Source organism: Pipistrellus hanaki (assembly GCF_964339955.1).
Source record: "Pipistrellus hanaki genome assembly, chromosome: 18".
Classification (NCBI taxonomy): Eukaryota; Metazoa; Chordata; class Mammalia; order Chiroptera; family Vespertilionidae; genus Pipistrellus; species Pipistrellus hanaki.
The window spans coordinates 4,680,940-4,701,745 of NC_140520.1; the positions used below are offsets into that span (position 1 = coordinate 4,680,940).

At 62.1% G+C, this 20,806-nt stretch overlaps 1 protein-coding gene across 3 annotated transcripts; it reads left to right on the forward strand.

Moving 5' to 3' along the window:
* Positions 1-6,654: 6,654 nt before the first annotated feature.
* EPS8L3 (EPS8 signaling adaptor L3) lies at positions 6,655-19,428 on the forward strand (the record flags this gene model as incomplete). 3 transcript variants are annotated; one of them, XM_084866227.1, is made up of 19 exons in its annotated part: positions 6,655-6,791; positions 9,277-9,340; positions 9,453-9,517; positions 10,979-11,137; positions 11,344-11,493; positions 11,612-11,667; positions 12,228-12,367; positions 12,508-12,623; positions 12,852-12,975; positions 13,058-13,119; positions 13,348-13,422; positions 13,748-13,896; positions 16,673-16,754; positions 16,973-17,007; positions 17,542-17,635; positions 17,804-17,929; positions 18,206-18,279; positions 18,745-18,877; positions 19,119-19,428. In XM_084866227.1, the coding sequence occupies exons 2-19, from the start codon at positions 9,310-9,312 to the stop codon at positions 19,128-19,130; spliced, it is 1,683 nt and encodes a 560-aa protein (XP_084722353.1). In that variant the 5' UTR covers positions 6,655-6,791; positions 9,277-9,309. The 3 variants fall into 3 exon arrangements, with proteins under 3 accessions (XP_084722353.1, XP_084722354.1, XP_084722352.1); XM_084866228.1 differs by lacking the exon at positions 19,119-19,428 and having other exon boundaries at positions 6,680-6,791; positions 18,745-18,928; XM_084866226.1 differs by lacking the exons at positions 6,655-6,791; positions 19,119-19,428 and adding an exon at positions 8,464-8,589 and having other exon boundaries at positions 18,745-18,928.
* Between the last annotated feature and the right edge of the window lie 1,378 nt (positions 19,429-20,806).

A 20,806-nucleotide genomic window follows, 5' to 3' on the forward strand; every position in this document is an offset into this window, starting at 1 on the left:
CACACACCCCCACTTGGGATGTGCCCGCAACCAAGATACATGCCCTTGATCGGAATCAAACCTGGGATCCTTCAGTCTGCAGGCCAACGCTCTATCCACTGAGCCAAATCAGTTTCGGCAAGTTTTATCCTTTTTAAGTTGCTTTATATTGAGGATAATTGACACACAACATTACATTAGTTTCAGGTGTACAACATCGTGACTCCATATTTGTGTAGACATTGGTTCTTGCCCCTGGCGAGGCAAAGGCGAGGTTACCTGGATGGTTACTGAGAGGCGCCTTCGGAGAACGGGAGGCTGGCTGCACCGAGGCCGGAGCGGGCGGCTTGCAGGGTGTCCTACAGAGGAGGGGGCTCTGTCAGAGCAGGCCTCTCTCATCTTTGACTAGGAGGCCCATGGAGGGGGTATCTGCCCTCACATCTCCCTCCCACTCAGACAGGAGGCGAGTGGAGAAGGGGTGGGGGGCAGGTGAGAGGCGCCAACTCATAAACCCCAGCACATTCCTCCGGTGGGGGCGGGGGGGCAGGCCGACTTGCCCCGGGGTTCTGGTCCAGCCCTGTCTCCTCTCACCCTTCTGCTCCTTCTCTCTGACTCAGGCCTGGACAAAATCTCTGACCCGCAGGAACAGGGTTTGCACAATAACTTTTCTAAAAGGAAAAGCAAAAGCAAAGGAGCCAACAAAGAGACGGCTGTTTGAGAGCAGGTTTCTGACCCGAAGGCCTCACAGCCTGGCGGGGTGCTGGGTGGGGTCCTCTGGACCGGGAGGGATTTTGGGAACCTGAAGGCCAGTCCTGCGGAGGCCGAGGGCAGGCGCAGGGCCTGGCTGGCATTCAGCCTTGGAGTTTCCTGCTGGGGCTCTTTGCTCCCTGACCCTCAGTCTCTTCTTCATCTGCCAAGTGGGGGTCGGTCATGGCAGCTTGAGGGTTAGTGCGGGAATGACAAATACTCTAAGTAAAATATACAGCATCATGTTTACCATGCAAGTGACCATTAAAAAGTATATAGTTAATCCAACTGAGGGTGGTCATCACTTTGCAATATATACAGACAGGGTGGGGCAGACGTAGGTTTACAGTTGTGAGTAGGCAAAACACGGAGCTTATTCTTATATTATTCACTAGAGGCCCGATGCACAAAATTCCCCCGGCTCCCAGCACGGGCTTCCCTCTGGCACCCGGGACCCGGGCTTCCCACGCAGCCCCGGCTTCGTCCAGAGGTTCGTCATGAAGGATGCCTGGTCTAATTAGCATATTATGCTTTTATTACTATAGATTAACTAGAGACTTGGCACACAAAATTCCTGCACGGGTAGGGTCCCAAGGCCTGGCTGACGATTAGGGCCGATTGGGGCCTTCTTTGGTTCCATGCTTCCCCCTGGTGGTCAGCGCACATCATAGCAAGCAATCAGTCTCCTGGTCGAACTTCGTGGGGACCATTTGCCTGTTAGGCTTTGATGTGTGTAGATTATTGTGTTATTTTCCACAAGCATAACTGTAAACCTATATTTACCACGCCCTGTATACCAGTTTCTGATGAGTTCCGCCTTAAAATCACATAATGTTACTTGTCAATTATACCTCAAGGAAGCTGGGGGAAGCGTTCGTAGCTATATAGGATCGTCGATATTCTCTAATCCGGCCTCACCTCTGCACCTTTGCTCGGGCAACATCTGACTGTGTGGCAGGCCTAGCTGCGTGTCACCTCCGTGGTCAAATCTGCAGGCCTGGCAAGCAGAAGCGTTCTCCCCTCCTCTGGGTGTCCGGGCACTCTGTTCCTGCCCTTCCAGCCCTTCCAGGAGCTATTTGTCCTGTGCCCTGGGGGCCTGGGCCAGGACGCTGCATTGGCTGGATGCTGCCTTGCCGTCTCTATGTCCCTGGCCCAGCACAGGGGATGCTGGGTAAGTCTGGTCAAATGCCCACAGGAGTGACTCCTCCTCATCCTGACAGCCTGCCCTCAGCCCTGAGCACAGGGGAGGGACTTCTTTCTCGCTGGTACCATTCCTGGATTTGGTTTCATTCCCAGTCAGATACCTAGTGATGCTGGGGCTCCCTCCGCCGGGAGGGAGGGGCTGGGACACCAAAGGCAAAGGGGCACAGCTGGAGAGCTGACTCGGGTGGGGGTGAGGAGGTGCCCAGGAATGGAGGGTGTCCGATCAGGTCATGTGGCCTGGCGGCTTCAGGGGCCCCACACTAGCCTTTTGAGGAAAGGAGCAGACCTGTCCCTCCCCCAGCTGCGCACAGCTGTTCCCGCTGCGCCTGGCGCTCCTCCCCACTCCCAGAAGGGCCTCTCCACCCCAGACCTGGGCTAAGGAGAGCATCGCGTGTCTGTCCTGCCCCCTGCTGGTCGCTGAGGGCGTGGCAAGGTGGGGAGGAAGTTCCAGGGACCTGGTTCCAAAGGCCCTTTGCAAACCGATTTCCCATCACTCCCTCCCGCACGCCCGGCCCCAGGAAAAGCGGCTGCCATCTGCCCCTGACCTCACTGTGTGCTCTGACCCCCTCCTCCCCCCCCCCCCCGCAACGGCCCCTCTTCTCTCTGCTCCAGACCCAGTTCAAGTCTCCCCTCCGCTGGCTGCGCGGCGCCAGCCCCTCACCCCGCTGCCCTGCCCCTGCCCCTCCCCCCGTGCCCGTCCTAGTCCCGTCTGCAACTAGACCAAAGGGGGTCACATTGGAGCATGCACAAGCTCAGGGTAGCAAAGGGGCCTGTACACAGTCAGCGCCTAATCAGTGCTGCACGGGGAAGGCAATCAAGCCCGGCACCCAGGCTGCATTCCTCCCACCAGCCCCAATGCCCTGGGGAGGCCAGCCGGGCCCCTGGACCAGAAGGAATGTCTCGGTGTAACGTGTGGTCCATGATCAGCCCCCCAGCCCCTGGCCCTCCGAGAACTGGGGTCCCGGCATCACGGTTGTCAGGGAGACACAGGAAAGGGGGGAGGCCCTGACCTGCAGCCGGACGTGGGAGAGATTTGGGTCCAAGAGAGGCCCATCCCCTCCCCAGATCAGGCTCCTGGGCCACTCCCTCCTCCCCTCCCTTCTTCTGTCCCAACCTCTGATTCCTGTTAACCTTTTTTTAAAATATTTTTTTATTGATTTTTACAGAGAGGAAGGGAGAGGGATAGAGAGTTAGAAACATCAATGACAGAGAAATATCGATCAGCTGCCTCCTGCACACCTCCCTCTGGGGATGTGCCCGCAACCAAGGTGCATGCCCCGGACCGGAATCGAACCCCGGCTATTCATGAAATGGCCCTCTTCGGAGCTACTGTGCAATGTTACTGAAAGGAAACCGGCCTCAGTTTCCCCCTGCGCCTGAGGTCTCTCCCTGGAGCTGATTCCTCCTGTCCTCTGGTCTCCCACCTGCGATTCCCCTGCTGCCCAGCAGAGGGGGCACGCACCTCTTCCCTGGAGCTGTGTGCAGGGCCTAGGGCCTGCTTAGCACAGTGCCCGGGCTGGCCAGCGTTAAGTAACCGCCCTGGCTGCCTCAGCATCACAGATGAGAAAACTGGCTCCGAGAGCTTCGTGTGTTTTTGTTCATTTCATAGAACTAGAATCTGACAGCACCTCCCCTTCTGGAGCCTGGCTTTTCCACGGCTCCACTGAGCCTGCCCACTTGGCGGAGCTGCCTTGGACCGCCGTGTTGCATGGCTGCGTGGTGGGCATCTGGAGAAGCAGCTTGACCTGGAGGCAGGAGCAGACCTGTGTGATGGAGGCACTGGTCCAGCCTTGCGCCCTGCCCGGCCCTGGCAGTCAGCGAGGCCAGGCCCCGCGAGGGTGACCCAGGGCACTGTCCCCTGTGATGATGGGACAGACGGAGCTGAGCCCAGTTCAGGCCCCTCCGCTGAGAACCCTGAGGGCATGCCCCTCCCAGAGGCTGCCCCGTCCTGAGCAGTCCTCCCGCCTGTCCCACGGCCCTCTCCCGCCCGCGTGCCTGCAGGCCTATTTGAATCACAGTCCAAGGTCCAGGCCTCCGGTCAGGACTCTCCAGACCTCCCCGAGGGCCTTTCCTCCAGGGCTGTCTGGGCAAGGGGGGCGGAAAAGGGAGCTTGGTGAATCATGGCCTGTGGAACCACCTATCACCCTGGATGAGGGTGGGGGACAGAATGGAGGGCAGGGAGGAGGAGGAGGAGGAGGAGAATGAGAAGGAGGAGGAGGACGAGGAGGAGGAGGAGGACGAGGAGGCACATGTTGGAGTCACCCAGTGGGTTTAAGACTGGAGAGAGGCAGACCCAAAGCCCCCCAGAAATATCTAGAATGGCATCCTGGTGCCGGCGATTAGAAAAGGCAGGAGAACTAAGGCCTCAGTGCGGGATTCGGGTTTGAGAGGTCAGGAGACAGGGTCAGAGCGAGCTAGGCAAGGGGAGTCAGTCTGAATCCCAGCCCGGCCTCCCAGTCCCTGGAAGGGGTGGTTCCCAGGGGCCTCTGAGGCTCAGTCTTTGATCCTGACAACTCAGGCCCTGACGGCACTCCGGCCCCAGAGACCTGACCATGGCCCCCAGCTACCCTCCCCAGCCACCTCCTGCTGCCAGACGCCCTTCCCTCCTCCTCCTGTATACATCACCGATTTCACGGACAGGAAGGAAGAGGGGGAGAGAGAATCATGGATCGGCTGCCTCCCCCGACTGGGGATCGAGGCCGCGGCCTGGGCATGTGCCCTGACGGGGAATCAAACAGGCAACCCTCTGGTTCCTGGACGGACACCCAACCACTGAGCCACACCAGCGGGCTAAAAGTGTTTATTTTAAAAATAAAAACAGAGGGACATGTGTGCAAGATGTCTGGGAGCCAAGGCCAGAGCGCCCCTCGGCCCTGGGCAGTGGGGAGGCGTCCGGGGCAGGCAGAGCGCACGTGTGGACATGGAAGCACCTTAGGGGTTTCCCTCGAGCCTGGCCTTCCCAGCGGGGGACAGTGGGACCAGGACCTGACCATGACTCCACTAGGAATCACATGTCATTCTCCAGCTGGAGGCAAAGTTCAGGGCACAGGGCGTGGGGAGAGATAAGGCGGGACTCAGAGGCAGGAGTTCATGACGCTGCCATCCCATGACATTTGACTAGAGAGGACTCAAATCTCTCCATCGACTCAGGATGCCCTGGGCCGCCGCTGACTCATTTGGGCAGCATGACGCCCAAGTGGTCCAAGTCCCGTCACCTGAGAATGCCACAGGGAAGGCTCTCAGAAGGGAGTCTCCGAAGTCCCTTGAAATCTAGTTCCTGGGACTCTCGGTGTCCTGGAGGTGACAAGATTGTCCCCAGTGAGTGACAACCATCTCCCAGGTTCTAATGAATGTGTGCCGCAGAGAGCAGTGACCAAACCCCCAGGGCAGGGAGAGCCCGTCTGCAGGAGGAAGGACCAAAGAGAACGAGAGTGGAGGCAGGGCCCTGGCCGGTGTGGCTCAGTGGATAGAGCGTCGGCCTGAGAACTGAGGGGTCCCAGGTTCGATTCCAGTCAAGAGCATGTACCTTGGTTGTGGGCACATCCCCGGTGCGGGGGGGGGGGGGGGGGGGCGTGCAGGAGGCAACTGATCCGATGTTTCTAACTATCTATCCCTCTCCCTTCCTCTCTGTAAAACATCAATAAAATACATATTTTTAAAAAGAATGGAGGCAGGGAGCCTGGGGCTGCCCGGCGGTCACAGGCAGAGGGGCTGAGCTCAGGCTGGAGTGCTGCGGGGAGAGTGGAGGGAGAGGCGGGTGTAGTAACTTGCTAAGGGAGTGAAGCTCACAGGATGGGCCGTGGGAGCTGAGGGGGGACTCGGGGTGGCCCCGGTTCCCCGCTTGGCTGGGTGTGGTGCCCTGGACGAGCAGGGCGCGTGGGAGGGGAGGTTGGTTGTTGGGAGGGAGATACTGAGCTCACGCTGAGCTCCAAGGCGTCTCCCAGCACCTAGCATCGCGCCTGCTTCCCCTTCTTTGCCGAGGCCAGCAGGGCACGGGCCAGAGGTCAGAGGGCATGGGGTAGGTGTAAGGTGACCAGACATCCCGCTTTCGGCGGGACAGTCCCAATTTTTAACAATTTGTCCCGCGTCCCGAGGTGTTTTAAAAAAGTCCCACGGGACAAATTGTTAAAAATCGGGACTGTCCCGCCGAAAGCGGGACGTCTGGTCACCTTAGGTAGGTGGGGAGGTAAGACAGCAGAGGAGGATGGGGGTAGGAGGGCCTCTGCTGGGTGGGAGGGGACAGAAGAAAGGACGAACGAGGTAGACCCTGCAGGAACTCTCAGCCCTCCATGTAACGCCCACGGAGGTCCCCTCCCCGGTCCCCGCCTGCTCCTGCGCGGTCTGAGTGCTGGACCACCTGGGCACGCACGGTCACGCACCCACACATGCAGCACCTGCGCACACGGGCGCACATGCCGGCCCACAGCCTCCCTGAGGCCTGGGTGCCCGCCAGCACCTGGCCCCTGACCGCCGAGGCCCGGGTGTGCTCTCCTTCCGTCCCAGGCCCGGTGCCTGATGCTGACCGGGGCCCCCGAAGAGGAGCCCAAAAGGCAGAGGGAGGGGAGCCACAGGCCCGCAGGCAGCGGGAGGCAGTGCCCGGCTGAGCGTGGGCACCTGTGGGCGCACAGAGCCTCCGGCCCAGGCTGCATGTGGGCAGATGGCCTGGGCCTCCCCGCCCAGCAAGGTCCAAAGAGCACAGGTGTGGCAGCTCCCGGCCTCATCGGCTCGGCCGCCTGCTGGGCCAGGGCCGCCTCATCGCAGGGCCTCTGCCTGGCACCAGCGGAGGAGACACCGCTCCCACCACCGGCGCCGGTCACCGCCACCAGCAGCCCCCTCGGGGGACAGGCCTCACTGGAAGCCAGGTAAGGCCGGGCCCTCGGGAAGTCAGGGCCCAGGGGGCCACCGGGGACCCCAGGGTGGTGGGGGCAGCTCAGAGCTTCCCAGGCCAGAGGCTCAGCCCAGGGCAGCGGGAGGAGAGCCCCACGCCACGCAGGGCGAGGGATCGGCCGTGGGCTGGCCGCCGGGGACGAAGGCAAGGCAGCCAGGGCCCCAGGGGTTCCTCCCAGCAGCCGTGATGTAGACTCCTCTTCCCTACTCCAAGCCCCCAACTCAGGGGTAAGTGCAGGGAACTGGCTGCCACAGCCCCCCTTCCCCAAAGCCAGCCCCCTCCCCTCTCCTGCATCGGGATCCGAGCGGCAGACGCTACAGGGGGACCCACAGGGCCAGCCCGGCGTGGGGGGAGCAGGAAGAGGTGTGGACCACAATCCAGAATTGCTGACATTCACCTTGGGGCTGGCCATAGTTTCTCTTTCCTATCTAGGAGCAGGAACTGTTGTAGGGAGGGGGTACAGGAGGGGGGAGGGGAGCAGATGCCAGCACCCTTTACCTTGGAGAGGAAAGGGGTTCCCCCCCGCCAACAAGACACGCAGACCCGCCTCCCCCACAGCACCTCAGCTGTTTACTGGCAACGCATTGCCCCCTGCGTCACCGCCGGGGACGCTATTTCCATGCCGGGCCCAATAACAGGGTGTGGGCCCCTCTTACCCTTTGCCCAGATTCCCCGGGGCTTCCTCACAGAGGCAGGGACACACCCACAAAGCGGAGACACGCTCATGGTGCTCGGCCGCCTCATTCGGACAGCACATCCCCCTGACCTACACCGAGCGTGTCAAACTCGCAGCCCGAGGGCCGCATGCGGCCCACCAGGAACTTTTTTGCGGCCCGGCCGGTAAAACGGTGTGAGCAGTTATTACATGTATGAAAGGAAATACGTCCCCTGTCAGATCCAGAATTGCCGACATTCACCCAGGGGTAGTTTTGTTGTTGTTGTTGTTGTTTTAATATATTTTATTGATTTTTTACAAAGAGGAAGGGAGAGGGATAGAGAGTTAGAAACATTGATGAGAGAGAAACATCGATCAGCTGCCTCCTGCACACCTCCTACTGGGGATGTGCCCGAAACCAAGGCAAATGCCCTTGACCGGAAATCGAACCTGGGACCTCTCAGTCTGCAGGCTGACGCTCTATCCCCTGAGCCACACCGGTCAGGGCTCCTTGGGGCAGCTTTGGAAGTAGTCACTGCGAACAAGCTTTCCCCCGAAGTGGGAGAGAGAGTAGCAGAGAAAGAGATGCCAAGTGCCGGGAAGAAACATTAATCTTCTCGTTGCTCTTGATCTTCTTTTTTTTTTTTACTATTCTTTTCTGAATGAGCCTACGTCTCTATGAAAATGGAAGCTTTTGCCTTTTTGTGGCCCACAGAGACTTAAACCTGGTTCATTTGGCCCGTGTGAGCCTTTGAGTTTGACATGCTGGACCTACACCCTCAATTAGGCCCCGCCCCGCACAGACACGGACACACACACATGCACACGCACACTGACTCACACACTTCCACCCATGCCACCATCCCGGTCTTCAGGCCCCGCCCCCATGCCCACAGCGACAGGCACACACATAAACACTCCGGCACCGAGTGGCAGCCGACAGGGCTGGGCCGTTCTCTGCGAACACCTGCTTGTGACCTCGGGCCCGTGACCCTCCCTGTCCTCGCCGGGTGAGGGCCCGATAGCAGCTCCCCGGCGAGGACGTTTGAGGATTACACAGCTGACGGAGGCGAAGCCCGCAGAGCAGGCGGGGCGGAAGGAGTGACACGGGGTGGCGGTGAGAATCCCCCAGCGCCGTGTCCGTGGGGCCTCGGCACCGGCTCTCGGGCGCCTGTTGTCACGTGGGGAGGGTGCTCCGGGCTGGGCGGTGGGGTGCTCACGGAGGGCTTCACGGAGGAGGTGACCCTCCAGCTGAAAGGCAGGGCTGAGTGAGAGGGACCTGGCGGAGCGTTCAGAGTACGGAAAGGAAGACAAATGACAGGAGGCTTGGGAAGGCATCCGGGGGAGCTCAGAGCACGGAGGCAGGTCCCCAGAAACATGCCCCACCCCTCGTGAGTGGTTCCCGGCTTAAGAGCCAACACTGGCCCCCCAACGGGCAGCCCTGAGCCGGCCGGACAGAGGCCGTCCTTGGCAGCTGGAAGCCGGGGCAGCCCACACTCAGCATCTTTCACACTCGGGCCCAGGTCCCGTCCTGGCCACTCACCCAGCTGTCCAGGGCCCATCGGAATGGCTTTATTGACCAGATAACAGAGGCCCAGCCCGGGTGGAGGGCTCCCCGGTGGAAGAGGCATGGCTGGAGGTGCTCGGAGAGGCCGCTGGGCCGGGGCTTTGGGTCTGCTCTCAGAGGCCCGGGGCGGGAGCCTGGGCCAGGCCTCAGGCCTCTGAGGGACCAGACACGGGATCCCGGACCTGCCCCTCCGCCCTGGGTTTCTCTCCACGGCTGACGGCTGTCCCTGTGATTCAGTTTGGTTCTAGGGACTCACTCAGCCACGTCACCATGTCCCGGCCCAGCAGCAAAGCCATCTACAGTAAGTTCTCCCTCCCCCGTCGCCCCCTGGCCCTCCGCATGCTGCCCACCGCCCTGCCTCGGCCTCACCTGGGCCTTCTCCCCCCTCCCCCACGCCCCGCTGTCCCCCGCAGTGCACCGGAAGGAGTACCTGCACACCCTGGCCTCCGAGCCCGCCTGCCTGCAGCACCGGGTGGAGGTGAGTAACCCGGGCCCAGACAGTTATTTCCTGATTCCACCCCGTGTTCCTGGTGCCCAAGGCCCTGCCCCAAATCAGACACCCATACATGACCTGCCACGGAGCCAGCAGCTGGCCCCGCCAGGTCAGGGGGGCTCACTGGGCCTCCGGTAGGAGGGAGGCCGGCGGGAGGGAGGCCGGCAGGAGGGAGGCCGGCGGGAGGGAGGCTGGCGGGAGGGAGGTTGGAGGAGCCAGGACAGCAGGGGAGACATGTGCAGCCACTCCCACCCCCACCTGTCCCAGACCCGCCCTGCCACACCTCAGCCCGGGGACTGCTCTTTGCCCGGCATCTGGCCCAGGGGCAGGAGGAATGTGTGAGGTCAGCAGGCCCCACGGGGCAGTGCCTGGGCCTGGACTCCCAGGGCGGCGGGCAGAGCTGCTTGGAGGCTCTGGCCTGGGAGGAGGACACTGGCCTGTGGCATCCAGTTGCCTGAAGGGCTGTGGGCACCACCAACATGGCACAGACAGGAAGGGCGTGGTGGGGAGAGCAAGCGGAGGCCGCGGCAGAGCGGGGCTGTCCCGGGAAGGAGGAGGGAGGGGCGTGGGCGATGGTCGGGAGGCTCCAGGGGCCGCCGAGGATGGGACCCGGGTCCTGGGCTTCGTGGCGGGGCCAGGGCTGGGAACTGGCTTCCCTCGGGCCCAGCGGGCGAGAGCAAGAGGAGGCACGCCCACCCAGGATGCCAGGGTGTCTGCTCACAGCTGCATCAGGGCCCTGGGCATGCAGGCAGCGCCCCCAGGAGAGGCGCTGGGGCCTGGGCAGAGAGCGGGGCAGTGGGACCAGGGAGGAGGCAGATGACACGCCCCCAACAAGGGCCTGGAGGGGACGGAGGGCAAGACTGTGACCTGTGGAGGGTGCGTTTGGACGGGAGGAGGGAGATGGGCAGGGCGATGGAGCGGAAACCTGGGGGACGATCAGACCCGCAGAGGGACAGGAGATATGATCACTGCGCACGGCAAGGGGCAGGAATGGGAGGAGCTGGGAGGAGCTGGGAGGAGCTGGAGGAGCAGTGGGGAGGGGTGGGGAGAAGCATGAGCAAAGGCATGGGGACAGGGATGTAGGTCAGAGAGAAGGCCCAGGCTGGGAGAGTGGGTTCCCAAAGGAGCAAAGGAAGCCAGGGACGAAACTGGGGGGCCCTGCCTGCCCCCCAGAGGAGTTCGCGCTTTATCTGTTGGGTGGTTGAAGCCCACATGACCACCACCCAGCCCCCTCAGCCCCCTGACTGCTCAAGGCCACGTCCCCCCTCCAGAGCCCTAAGCCCCCTAGTGCAGCCCCTCAGTCCCCAGGGCCCGTCCCAGCCAGCTCCCGGCCTCCCCGGCCCCCGAAGGCTGCCTTATGGGAAGGCCCTGCTCCCTCCTCTGCTGCCCTTTGCCACCCCATGTGCCCTGCTGCCCCCCCTCAAACCTGCCCCCCCCCCCCCGCAGCACCTGATGACGTGCAAGCTGGGCACGCAGGGGCTCCGGGAGCCCAAGGACGCGGTGCAGCGGCTGCAGGAGCTGGACGCGCAGGGCCGCGTGTGGAGCCAGAACCTGCTGCTGCAGGTCCAGGACGGCTGGCTCCAGCTGCTGGACATCGAGACCAAGGTCAGCCTCCACACACCCGCCCGGGCGGCGCTGACCCAGCTGGGAGAGCAAGCCCGGGCGTCGCTCCGCCCGGCCCGGCCCCTCACGGCAGCCGCCTTCCCGTGGAGGAGCCCGGGCACGGGGCCAGGGGCCACGGCCGGCCTGGGGTGACCCCGGCCAGGAGCCCCCCCAAAGCCACCTCACTGCCCCCTCTCCCCCGGGCCCAGGAGGAGCTGGACTCCTACCGCCTGGACAGCATCCAGGCCATGGACGCCGTGCTCAACTCCTGCTCCTTCAAGTCCGTCCTGTCCGTCACCGTGCAGGGGGCGGGCCCGGCGGGCAGCAGCACGCTGCTCTTCCAGTGCCCGGAAGTGGGGGTGAGTGGCTGGGGTGGGGTCAAGGAGAGAGTGGGTGCGGGGCCCAACCACCACCCCTCCCTCGCCCCCCCCCCCCCCCCCCCCCCGCACACACACACCTCCCCGCTGCCTCCTCCAGGCGGAGCGGCTGAGGACCAGCCTGGAGAAGGCCCTGAAGGAGGAGCTGGAGCTCAGGTAGGCAGCCCCTGTCCTGCCACCCGCAGGAGTGAGAGCTCCATCCCGCCCCGGTGAGAGCCCGGAGCCTGCAGCCCAGGGACCGGGGCCTGGAGCTGGGAGGGGCCCCGCTGGGGCCAAGGCCAGATGGGCTGGGGCCTGGCCCGGGGGACGCTGGGGACTGTCCCTGGAGCCTGACAGGGACCTGAGGAAGCTCAGAGGGCACATGAGGCAGCGGGGAGGCAGGGGAAGGCAGGGGGAGGCAGGGGGAGACAGGGGGAGGCAGGGGGAGGCAGGGGGAGGCAGGGGGAGGCAGGGGGAGACAGAAGTGGCAGGGGGGAGGGAGAGGAGAGGCAGTGGGGAGGCAGGAGGAGGCAGGGGGAGACAGAGGGAGGCAGGGGGAGGCAGGGGGAGGCAGGGAGAGGCAGGGGGAGGCAGGAGTGGCAGGGGGAGGGAGAGGAGAGGCAGTGGGGAGGCAGGAGGAGGCAGGGGAGGTCCCAGGGAGAGGCCTGCAGAGAAGTCTGGGCACAGCCTCTTTCCCCAAAACACTCAAGCCTGTGTTCCCACCCTGTGCTCGGCAGACCCCGATTCGGAGTCCCTCTCCCCGGCCAGGACAGATGGCGGGGGGCTCCTCTGGAAAGGCCACTCCCTAGGGAGCAGGCAGCCCCCCTGGAGTGGGGGCCCCCTCCAGAACAGCCCCCCTGGAGGACCCCAGAGCACAGTAAGAGTGGGGGTGTGGGTGTGGGTGTGGGTGTGGGTGTGGGTGGGGGGGGTATGGGTTTGGGGTGTGGGTGTGGGCTGTGGGGACAGAGAGGAGAAGGTTTAGATAAAGACCAGAGGCCATGTCCTCTTCCACTGCAGGCCAGCCGCCGTCCCCATGGCCCCGGTCACGACACTCCAGCGTCCAAGAACCAAGCCCCTCCCCTCTGCCTCCTCCAAGGCGGCCCCCGACCCCCGAGGACCCAGAGAGGGACGAGGTAACCGCAGGCTGTCTGGGCCTGCCGAGCCCCCGAGCCTGGCGAAGGGGGACACCAACCCTTCCCCCAAAACCAGGCCCCAGGGTGGCCAAGGCAGGCCTTGGGCTGAGGAGGGGGTAGGGGGCGGGGGCAGGGGGCGGGGGCAGGGGGGCAGGGGCAGGGGCGGGGCAGGCTGGCAGTGCCAGGGGGCCTGATCGCCCGCCTGAGGCCCACGCTCTCTGCGTGCAGGAGCTGCTGAACCACGTCCTGAGCGACATCGAGGTGTTCATGCAGCCGCTGAGGCAGGCCCTGGCGGTCGGCAGCGCGAAGAAGACGAAGAAGCAGGGGAAGAAGAAGAGTGTGGCTCAGGGGGGTGAGTGCTGGGGGCCGGGGGAGAGGGTGGGGCCGCGGGATAATGGGTGACCAGCTGCCGTCTCCCCATCCCCATCCCATAGGGAGGACACAGGCGCAGTACATCGACTGCTTCCAGAAGTTCAAGTTCACCTTCAACCTCCTGGTATGTGGCTCCCATAAGTCCCCAGCCCCCCTCCCTCACACCACTGCCCCCAGGACCCCCGCTCCATGGTCTCAGAGGCACCCCAGGCTTCTCCCCGGAGCCTCCCCTCCCCCCTCCCAGGACCTTGGACAGTGCCAGGCTGCCAACCAAGGCCGGGACACCCATGGGCCCTGGGGCTCCGGTGCAGGTGGGATGGATGGGGGTGGTGACGGTGCCCCGTGTCCCCAGGGGAGGCTGGCCGTCCACCTGTCGCAGCCCAGTGCCCCCGAGCTGCTGCACATGATCTTCCAGACTCTGCACTTCGTGAGTGGGGGGAGGGGGGGAGGTCAGGGTGGCGAAGAGGTACAAGCTGAAGGGTAGACCGAGCAGAGGCCAGGGTGGCTGGCAGGGGGTAGAGGGAGGTTGTGGGTCGGCCCCTCCCTCCCCCCACACATCCTCCTCCGCCCCACACACCATCCCCCATCCTGCCGGGTGCTGCCAACTAGAGGCTGGGGTGGAGCCGAGGACAGCGGGGCTCTGAGGCCGGGAGGGGCAGCAGGCCTGCGGCCAAGGGCACGGCAGAAGCTGCAGGAGACTCCGAGCCCTTCCCATCCAGCCGGGCCTGCGGGACCCGCCCTCCTCCCTCCAGGTCCTGACGCACTGCCCTGAGCCGGACCGCGCAGGCCAAGTGATCTCACCCCTCCTCACCCCCAAAGCCGTCGACATGCTCGCGTCCCACCTGAGCCCGCCTGACAGTAAACTCTGGAAGAGTCTGGGCCCGGCCTGGACCACCAGCCGGTGAGGGAGGGCGAGGCTGGGCGCGCAGGGGGGGGGGGGGGGGGGGGCACGGGCAGGACATGGGGTGCGGCGAGCTCTCCATCGTCACAAACCAGAGCACCTTCAGACAAACTGGTGGGCTCCACATGGAGCCCCAGCTCTATGTTACACCAAGTACGAACAATATATATATATATATATATATATATATATATATATATATATATAAAATTTCAGAGGAAGGGAGAAGGAGAGAGGGATAGAAACATCAACAATGAGAGAATCATTTTTCAGCCGCCTCCTGTGTGCCCCCTACTGGGGATCCAGCCCATAACCCCGGCATGTGCCTGGCCAGGAATTGAACTGTGACCTCCTGGTTCATGGGTCAACGCTCAACCACTGAGCCACACCGCCAGGGCTGGGACATTTCCTTTTAAAACCATCGCCTGCCATCACCCGCCTCAGAAGGAAAGGCTTTATCTCCGAAAAAAAGAACAATTCTCCCCAGAATGTAGGGCTGGCACAACCTTCTACCAAAATATTTTCTCACTCTTGCCGAGAACAAGGTGAAACCTTGTCTCAGAACTCGAGAATTACTGACATAAGCGTTGCTGCAAATGTAGCAACCAACCGGCCGAGGAACTAAGATCTAAAGTGGGATGCCACGTCCGTGTTACCCCGAGGTGGGCAGATGGACAACAAGGCCAAACCGATGAGAGCTGTGGGGAGCGGGGGGTAAACCCAGCGCGGATGGGGATGTGCTGGGCTGGGGTGCCAGTGAACACTCCACAGAGACAGGGGGGCCCTGGCCCTCAGGTGAGAGGTCCAACCTGGCTTTGAGGGTTTGAGAACAGTGGGTACAAACATGATGGTTAGCACCACCTAGAGGTGAGCCCTCCGCGGGCAGCGCTGGAACTCCCCTTAGTGAGCAAGGTCGCTCTGGGCGGGAGAGAGAAGGGAAACTTTTATGTGTCAGCGGAGAAAGGAAAGAGGACTAAGGAGGCAAAGAGAAATTCCCGAGAGTTCAAAGAATAAACAAAGGAGCAGAGGCATAGAAACCGAGAGAGAAGAGGGTTTTAGAGAGAGAAACCACCCAGGAAGTGAGCCTCTTGCTCTGGCATCTTACCTAGTGAGTTCTTTTCAACACAGCCCCATGACTGGGGCTGCTGCCCCAGCCACCCAACGACATAAAGTACAATTCAACGCCGTCTGTCTGTTTAGTTGTGCTAGGATGCACGTAAGACGCAATTCACCATCTCAATGTTTTTAAGAGTGTCATTCGGTGGCACTAAATACTTAACAATGTTGGGCGACCATGACCATGTCCATTTCTAGAACTTTCTCCTGGTCCCAAACAGAAACTCTGTACCCGTTCAGCAAGTAACAAAACTCTGCACCGCTGCCTCCCTCTCCCCAGCCCTCGGGAGCTCCTCCTCCTTTCCGGCTCCGTGTATCGTTTTAAATGCAAAATTAGGTCAGATGCCCCGGAATGTTTTCTGATTTCTTACAACAACAAGAAGTTACGGAATGCATGCGCTGAAAAATCAAACATACAGAAACTCGTCTAAAGAGGGTGTAAAAACACTCAAGAGTTGAATGTCAGGCCAGTTCTAGTTAGGAGGCTTGATTGTAGGCAAATTGACCCAAAGCTGTGGTTTAGAAGGGATGGGCCGTGCGGAGCCAGTGGACTTGGCAATCCGGAGATGAGGGGGGCTTTAGAAAAGCTGGTATCGGGAGAGTAATGGCGGAGGTAAGAACCAGGTTGCAAAAAAGTTGGTACGGCCCTGGCTGGTTTGACTCAATGGACAAAGCATCGGCCTTCGGACTGCAGGGTTCTGGATTCGATTCCAGTCGGGGGCACGTGCCCAGGTTGTAGGCTCCATCCCCAGTGGGGGACGTGTAGGAGGCATCTGAGCAATAATTCTCTCTCGTCTTTGATGTTTCTACCTTGCACTCTTTCCTTTCCTCTCTAAAATCAATAAAAATATATATATTTTTTAAAGTTGGTACAGAGAAGGTAATAGAAGGACAGATTAAAAGCAGTAGTGACACAGTCACTGAGCATGTTTTTAAGGCAAAGAGAAGGGACCGTTTAAAAAGATTCAGAAAATAAACAATTTACTTGTTCCCGTTGAACACACATCCTTAGCTGCGGCCTGTGTCCCCTCCGCTGTCCGGGGACAGGCGGAGCCCGGGCAGCACCCGGGGAGAGGCGGCATCGCGGGCGCCACGCTCAGTGCCGGCACAGGAGACCCCCACTCTGCCCAGCCCCCACCTTAGCCCGACCCCCAGGGGGTGTGACCGGTGCCTGGCGTGCTCTCAGGGAGCTGGCATAGCCGGCTCCGTGGGCAGCGGTGAAGCTGGCACAGACGCCTGCCCTGCGGGGTCTGCTGGCGCCCTGCGGGGTCTGCTGGCGCCCAGCGCTCGGCCCCTTCGTGGGTGTTCTGGAGCCTTCCATCTGTGTGCCTGGGCATGTCCTCCGTTCCCTAGCTCGGGAGCGGGAACGCCCAGCCCTCGGGCCATCTAAGGCACACGAGATCATTTGGTCTGGCCTGCCGAGGCATTAGGGGCGGTTTGATTAAATGTCCGGCCCGGCCAGGTACAGCAGCTAGTTTTTAAATTGATAGTTACGTATGGCCTGAGAATAATGCTATAAATATCCAAACGGCCCTGGGCAGAAAGCAGGTTCCCGCCCCTGCCCTAGGACACCCCGAGGCAAGGTTCCGTCTCCTCCTCCGTCCCCCCCCCCCCCCCCCCGACCCAGAGCGCAGTGAGCTCAGCTTGGTTCTCTCCCCAGGGACAACTGGACGGGCCCTGAGCCCCCGCCCTACCAACCCACGTTCCATGATGGCTGGCAGCCTCCAGAACCTTCCAGCCAGGTAAGGGGAGGGAGCCCTACTCCAAGCCCTGACCTCTGGCTCCTTTCTGCCTTCTCAGTCCACGCCACGGTCACATGGCAGCTGGGAACCCATATGTGGGTGCCAGGCGGACAGGATGGGGGGCGTGAGGCGCTGTGTGGGCGTGGCTCTGTGGCCAGGTCCCTCCCTCCAGGCCGCCCTCCCTCACTCTGCCCGCTCCCTCTGTCCCGCCCCCACAGGCACCCTCAGGACGCCCGGACTCTGCTTCCCTCCGGTGAGCCCCGGGGCTTGGTCAGGGCCGCGTGGCTGAGGGGAGGGCGGGAAGGGGCTGGCCTGCGGGCCTGTGGGTGCTACCTCTCAGACACCCTCTGGGCTTCGGCCAGACGCATCCATGCACAGGCACACCCCTCCCCCTTGGGGGAGAACGCAGGTGCAACCCCTCTCCTAGCGCCGCCTCTGACTTCCCAGAGCGCGGGGGGGGGGATAGGGCAGAGCTCAGAGGGAGAGAAGGCCCCCACTGAGTCCTCAGAGATCAGCCACATCCCAGACCTGCTGCCTGCAGACAGCGCCTCCTCAGCCCTGTCACTCACCCTGTGGAAACCCAGCTGTCACCTCCAGGCTTCGGGGGGAGACAGCTGGGCTCCTGGGCTGGGCCAGGGGCTCTGTTCCCCAGGCCCGGCTCCAGCACCCTTGGGGGGGGGGCGGGGGCGGCGTGTCAGGTCAGGGAGCACCTCCCACTTGGCTCAAGAGGAGACACACCCCATGGCCCTCTGTGCCTGGACCCTAACTTTGGACCCTTCCCCCCAAGGCCAGCCCAGCCAGCTCTGAGGATGCAGGTCGTACACGAGTTTAAAGCGAGAAACCCCAAGGAGCTGACCGTGGCCCCGGGAGAAGTGCTGGAGGTGAGGGCTGGGCGGCTGCGGGCAGCCTGGGTGCGGGTGGGGGTGGGGGTGCGGGTGGGGGTGCGGGTGTGGGTGGGGGTGAGGGGAGGGTGTGGGGGGGGGTGTAGGGGGAGGGGGAAGCCTTGTCGGGGAGGAAGAGGCTCGTGTGACCGAGAGTGACTCCTGCAGGTTCTGGACCACAGCAAGCGGTGGTGGCTGGTGAAGGACCAGAGGGGCCAGAGCGGCTACATTCCCAGCAACATCCTGGAGCCCCTGGAGTCGGGGTCTTCCAGGGGCCAGAGCCCGGCCCTTCGGGTACTCCTGGGCTCAACGGGACACAGCTCTGGGGCTGGAGTGGGTGGGCGGAGCCTCAGGACCGCGGAGAAGGCCGTCCTGGTTGATTTAATGCCATCACATGCTCATGTGGCCAAGCTTAGCAGAGCCCGAACCGAGGCTGAGCCTGGGCCCTGCCCAGCACGCACGCTGCGGGGCGGGTCACCTGCTGCCAGCCCAGAGCGGGGCCCAGGCGATGGGGGCCCTGGGGGGCTCTGGGGGGAGACGGTCTCTGACTCCCAGTGCCCCTGATTCTAGGCCCCGATGCTGCGACTCAGCGCCAGGCCCGAGGAGGTCAGAGCCTGGCTGCAGGCGGAGAACTTCGCCCCCGGGTGAGCGCCCGTCCCGGGGGTGTGTGGGGGGTCTTGGGGGAGGGTTCAGACAGTAAGCAAGGAGACCCAGAACCCCGGGACCTGCCTCCTGACCTGCACGCTACCTACATGCTACCGACACGGTGCTTACATGGTACACCACGGTCCCACACGTGCTGCCCTGTCCCAGCAGAAGAGGGGCTGTGTTCCTGCCTAAGTGGGGAGCCCTTGCCATGGGGAAGGCAGTGAGATTGGGGGGACACAGGAGGAACCTCAGCTGCTACCCCCCACCCACCCACCTACCCCCACCGGCCCCCACAAGATTTCTCTCCTGCACGCCTCCCTCCAGACCAGGAGTCTGCCATTGGTGTAAGCCAAAATGCGTGCGTTACTCCTTCCCCTCCACACGCCCTATTCCATGAATTGTCCTGCAACCCCAGCCTCCCAGCCCGCACTGACGGTCTCCATCTGTCCGTCTGTCCCCAGCACCGTGAACTCTCTCGGGGCCCTGTCAGGATCGCAGCTGCTGTACCTGAGCCCCGGGGAGCTCCAGATGATGTGTCCGCAGGATACCCCCCGGGTCGCAGCCCGGCTGGAGGCCACCAGAAGGATGCTGGGGGTGAGGACACCCGGGGAACCCCAGTGGGAATGCGGGGTGCTCCCCGGGTGACAGTGAGAGCCCACAGGCCTGCCCTAGGGTGGCACTGAGCGTGGCGGGTACTGGGCACGGCTGTCTCCCCAGGGACTTGGCATCCTGGGCTCAGGCAGGCCTGGAGGTCTGAGCAGAGTGTCCACAGGAGCTCTGGAGGGCAGGGGTGCCTTCCCTGGCACCAGCCTCATCTCCATCCTTCTCTCCTCAGATAAGCCCATAGGCACCAGCTCAGACACCTCCAAGATCAAGGCCTTCTCACAGCCGGATGGAGGATCTGATTCTCTTTAGAGCCCCCAGCAGTCCTCTCGCAGGTCCCCAACTTGCAGCGAACCCCACACCCAGCTCACACAGCAGTGGACGAGCCAGCCCAGAGGGTGGGCGGACGGTGCCCTCTGGCTGCGTGGGGAGCCCTCCCCAGCGACCACCTATTTATTATGTCTGTCCTGGGCCCGGAGCGCTAAGCTTTGTCGGGATGCCGCTCAGTCCTCTCTCCCCAATAAAAGCGTCTTCAAGCCTGGCATGCGCCTCCCTCGCGGCTTCTTCTGGGCCTGATGGGGGCCAGAGGCGGGGCGGCGGGAGGAGCTGGGACGCTGCTCCCAGTAACCAAGGCGACCCAGCGGCAGCCCCGCATCCATCCCTGGACCAGACTGAGGGGGCCCCCTGGAAGCCAGCCTTTGAGGATGACGGCCCAGGCCCTCTTCCTAAACAAACCCCCAGCGGTGCTCACCATGGTTGCCCTTCGGCGCACATTTCTCCGGTGTATGCCAGGCGCCCAGCAGCGCGGAGGGCAGGGCATCCGCCGGAGCAGGGCTGCGGGCGGGAGGTGTGGATCAGCGCCCTGCCTGCCGGTCTGCTTGGCAGCTTTCTCCTCTGACAGGGCTTTGTCCCCTCCTGGTGGGTGAGCCGCCCATGAGCTCCCTCCCCAGCTTGTCTCCGGGCACAGCGCGTGGGGAACGTTGGCCTGGGAGTTCAAGGTCCACCAACTGGCTGGCAGGGCACTTCTCTCTGGGCCCGATTTTCTCACAGGCCTATGAAGCGGTTCGGCACTAATGTGGCTTCTGGGACTTAGGGTGCACGGCCGTCTTTCAGCTCCTAAGTGTCATGACTCCCTTCCCACAGCAGAGGCACTTCTACGGATTCAGTCTACACGTAAGGCTGGATGTACTGTGGATCAAGGGCCCTTAGAGTTCTTTTTTTCTTTTCTTCTTTTTTTTGTTAATCCTCACCCGAGGATATTTTTCCCATTGATTTTTATTTTTTTAAATACATTTTATTGATTTTTTTACAGAGGGGAAGGGAGAGGGATAGAGAGTTAGAAACATCGATGAGAGAGAATCATTGATCAGCTGCCTCTTGCACACCCCCCACTGGGGATGTGCCTGCAGCCAAGGTACATGCCCTTGACCAGAATCAAACCTGGGACCCTTGAGTCCGCAGGCCGACGCTCTATCCACTGAGCCAAACTGGTTTCAGCCCCATTAATTTTTATTGGGATTGAGTGGAAGGAAGGGGGAAAGACAGAGAGAGTGAAACATCGATTCGAGAGAGACACATCAATTGGTTGCCTCCTGCAACCAGGGATTGAGCCTGCAACCAAAGCACATGTCCTTGAATCAAGCTCAGGACCCTTCAGTTCTTGGGCCGATGCTCCAACCACTGAGCAAACCCGGCAGGAGGCACCCTGGGGTTCTTGAGATGTTTCCCTAAGTATCTCTTAGCTGGATTTGTCCAAGACCTTACCATTGCCAAGACCTTACCATTGTAGACCCCCTATGTCATTCCCTCGAGTTTCCAGCCTCAGAATATCATCTCTTTTCCCTCACAAAAGAGGGCACAGGCGAGACCCTCAGGGTCTGACTGTCAAGGGCAAAAGTTCATCAGAAGTTAATGTCTTGG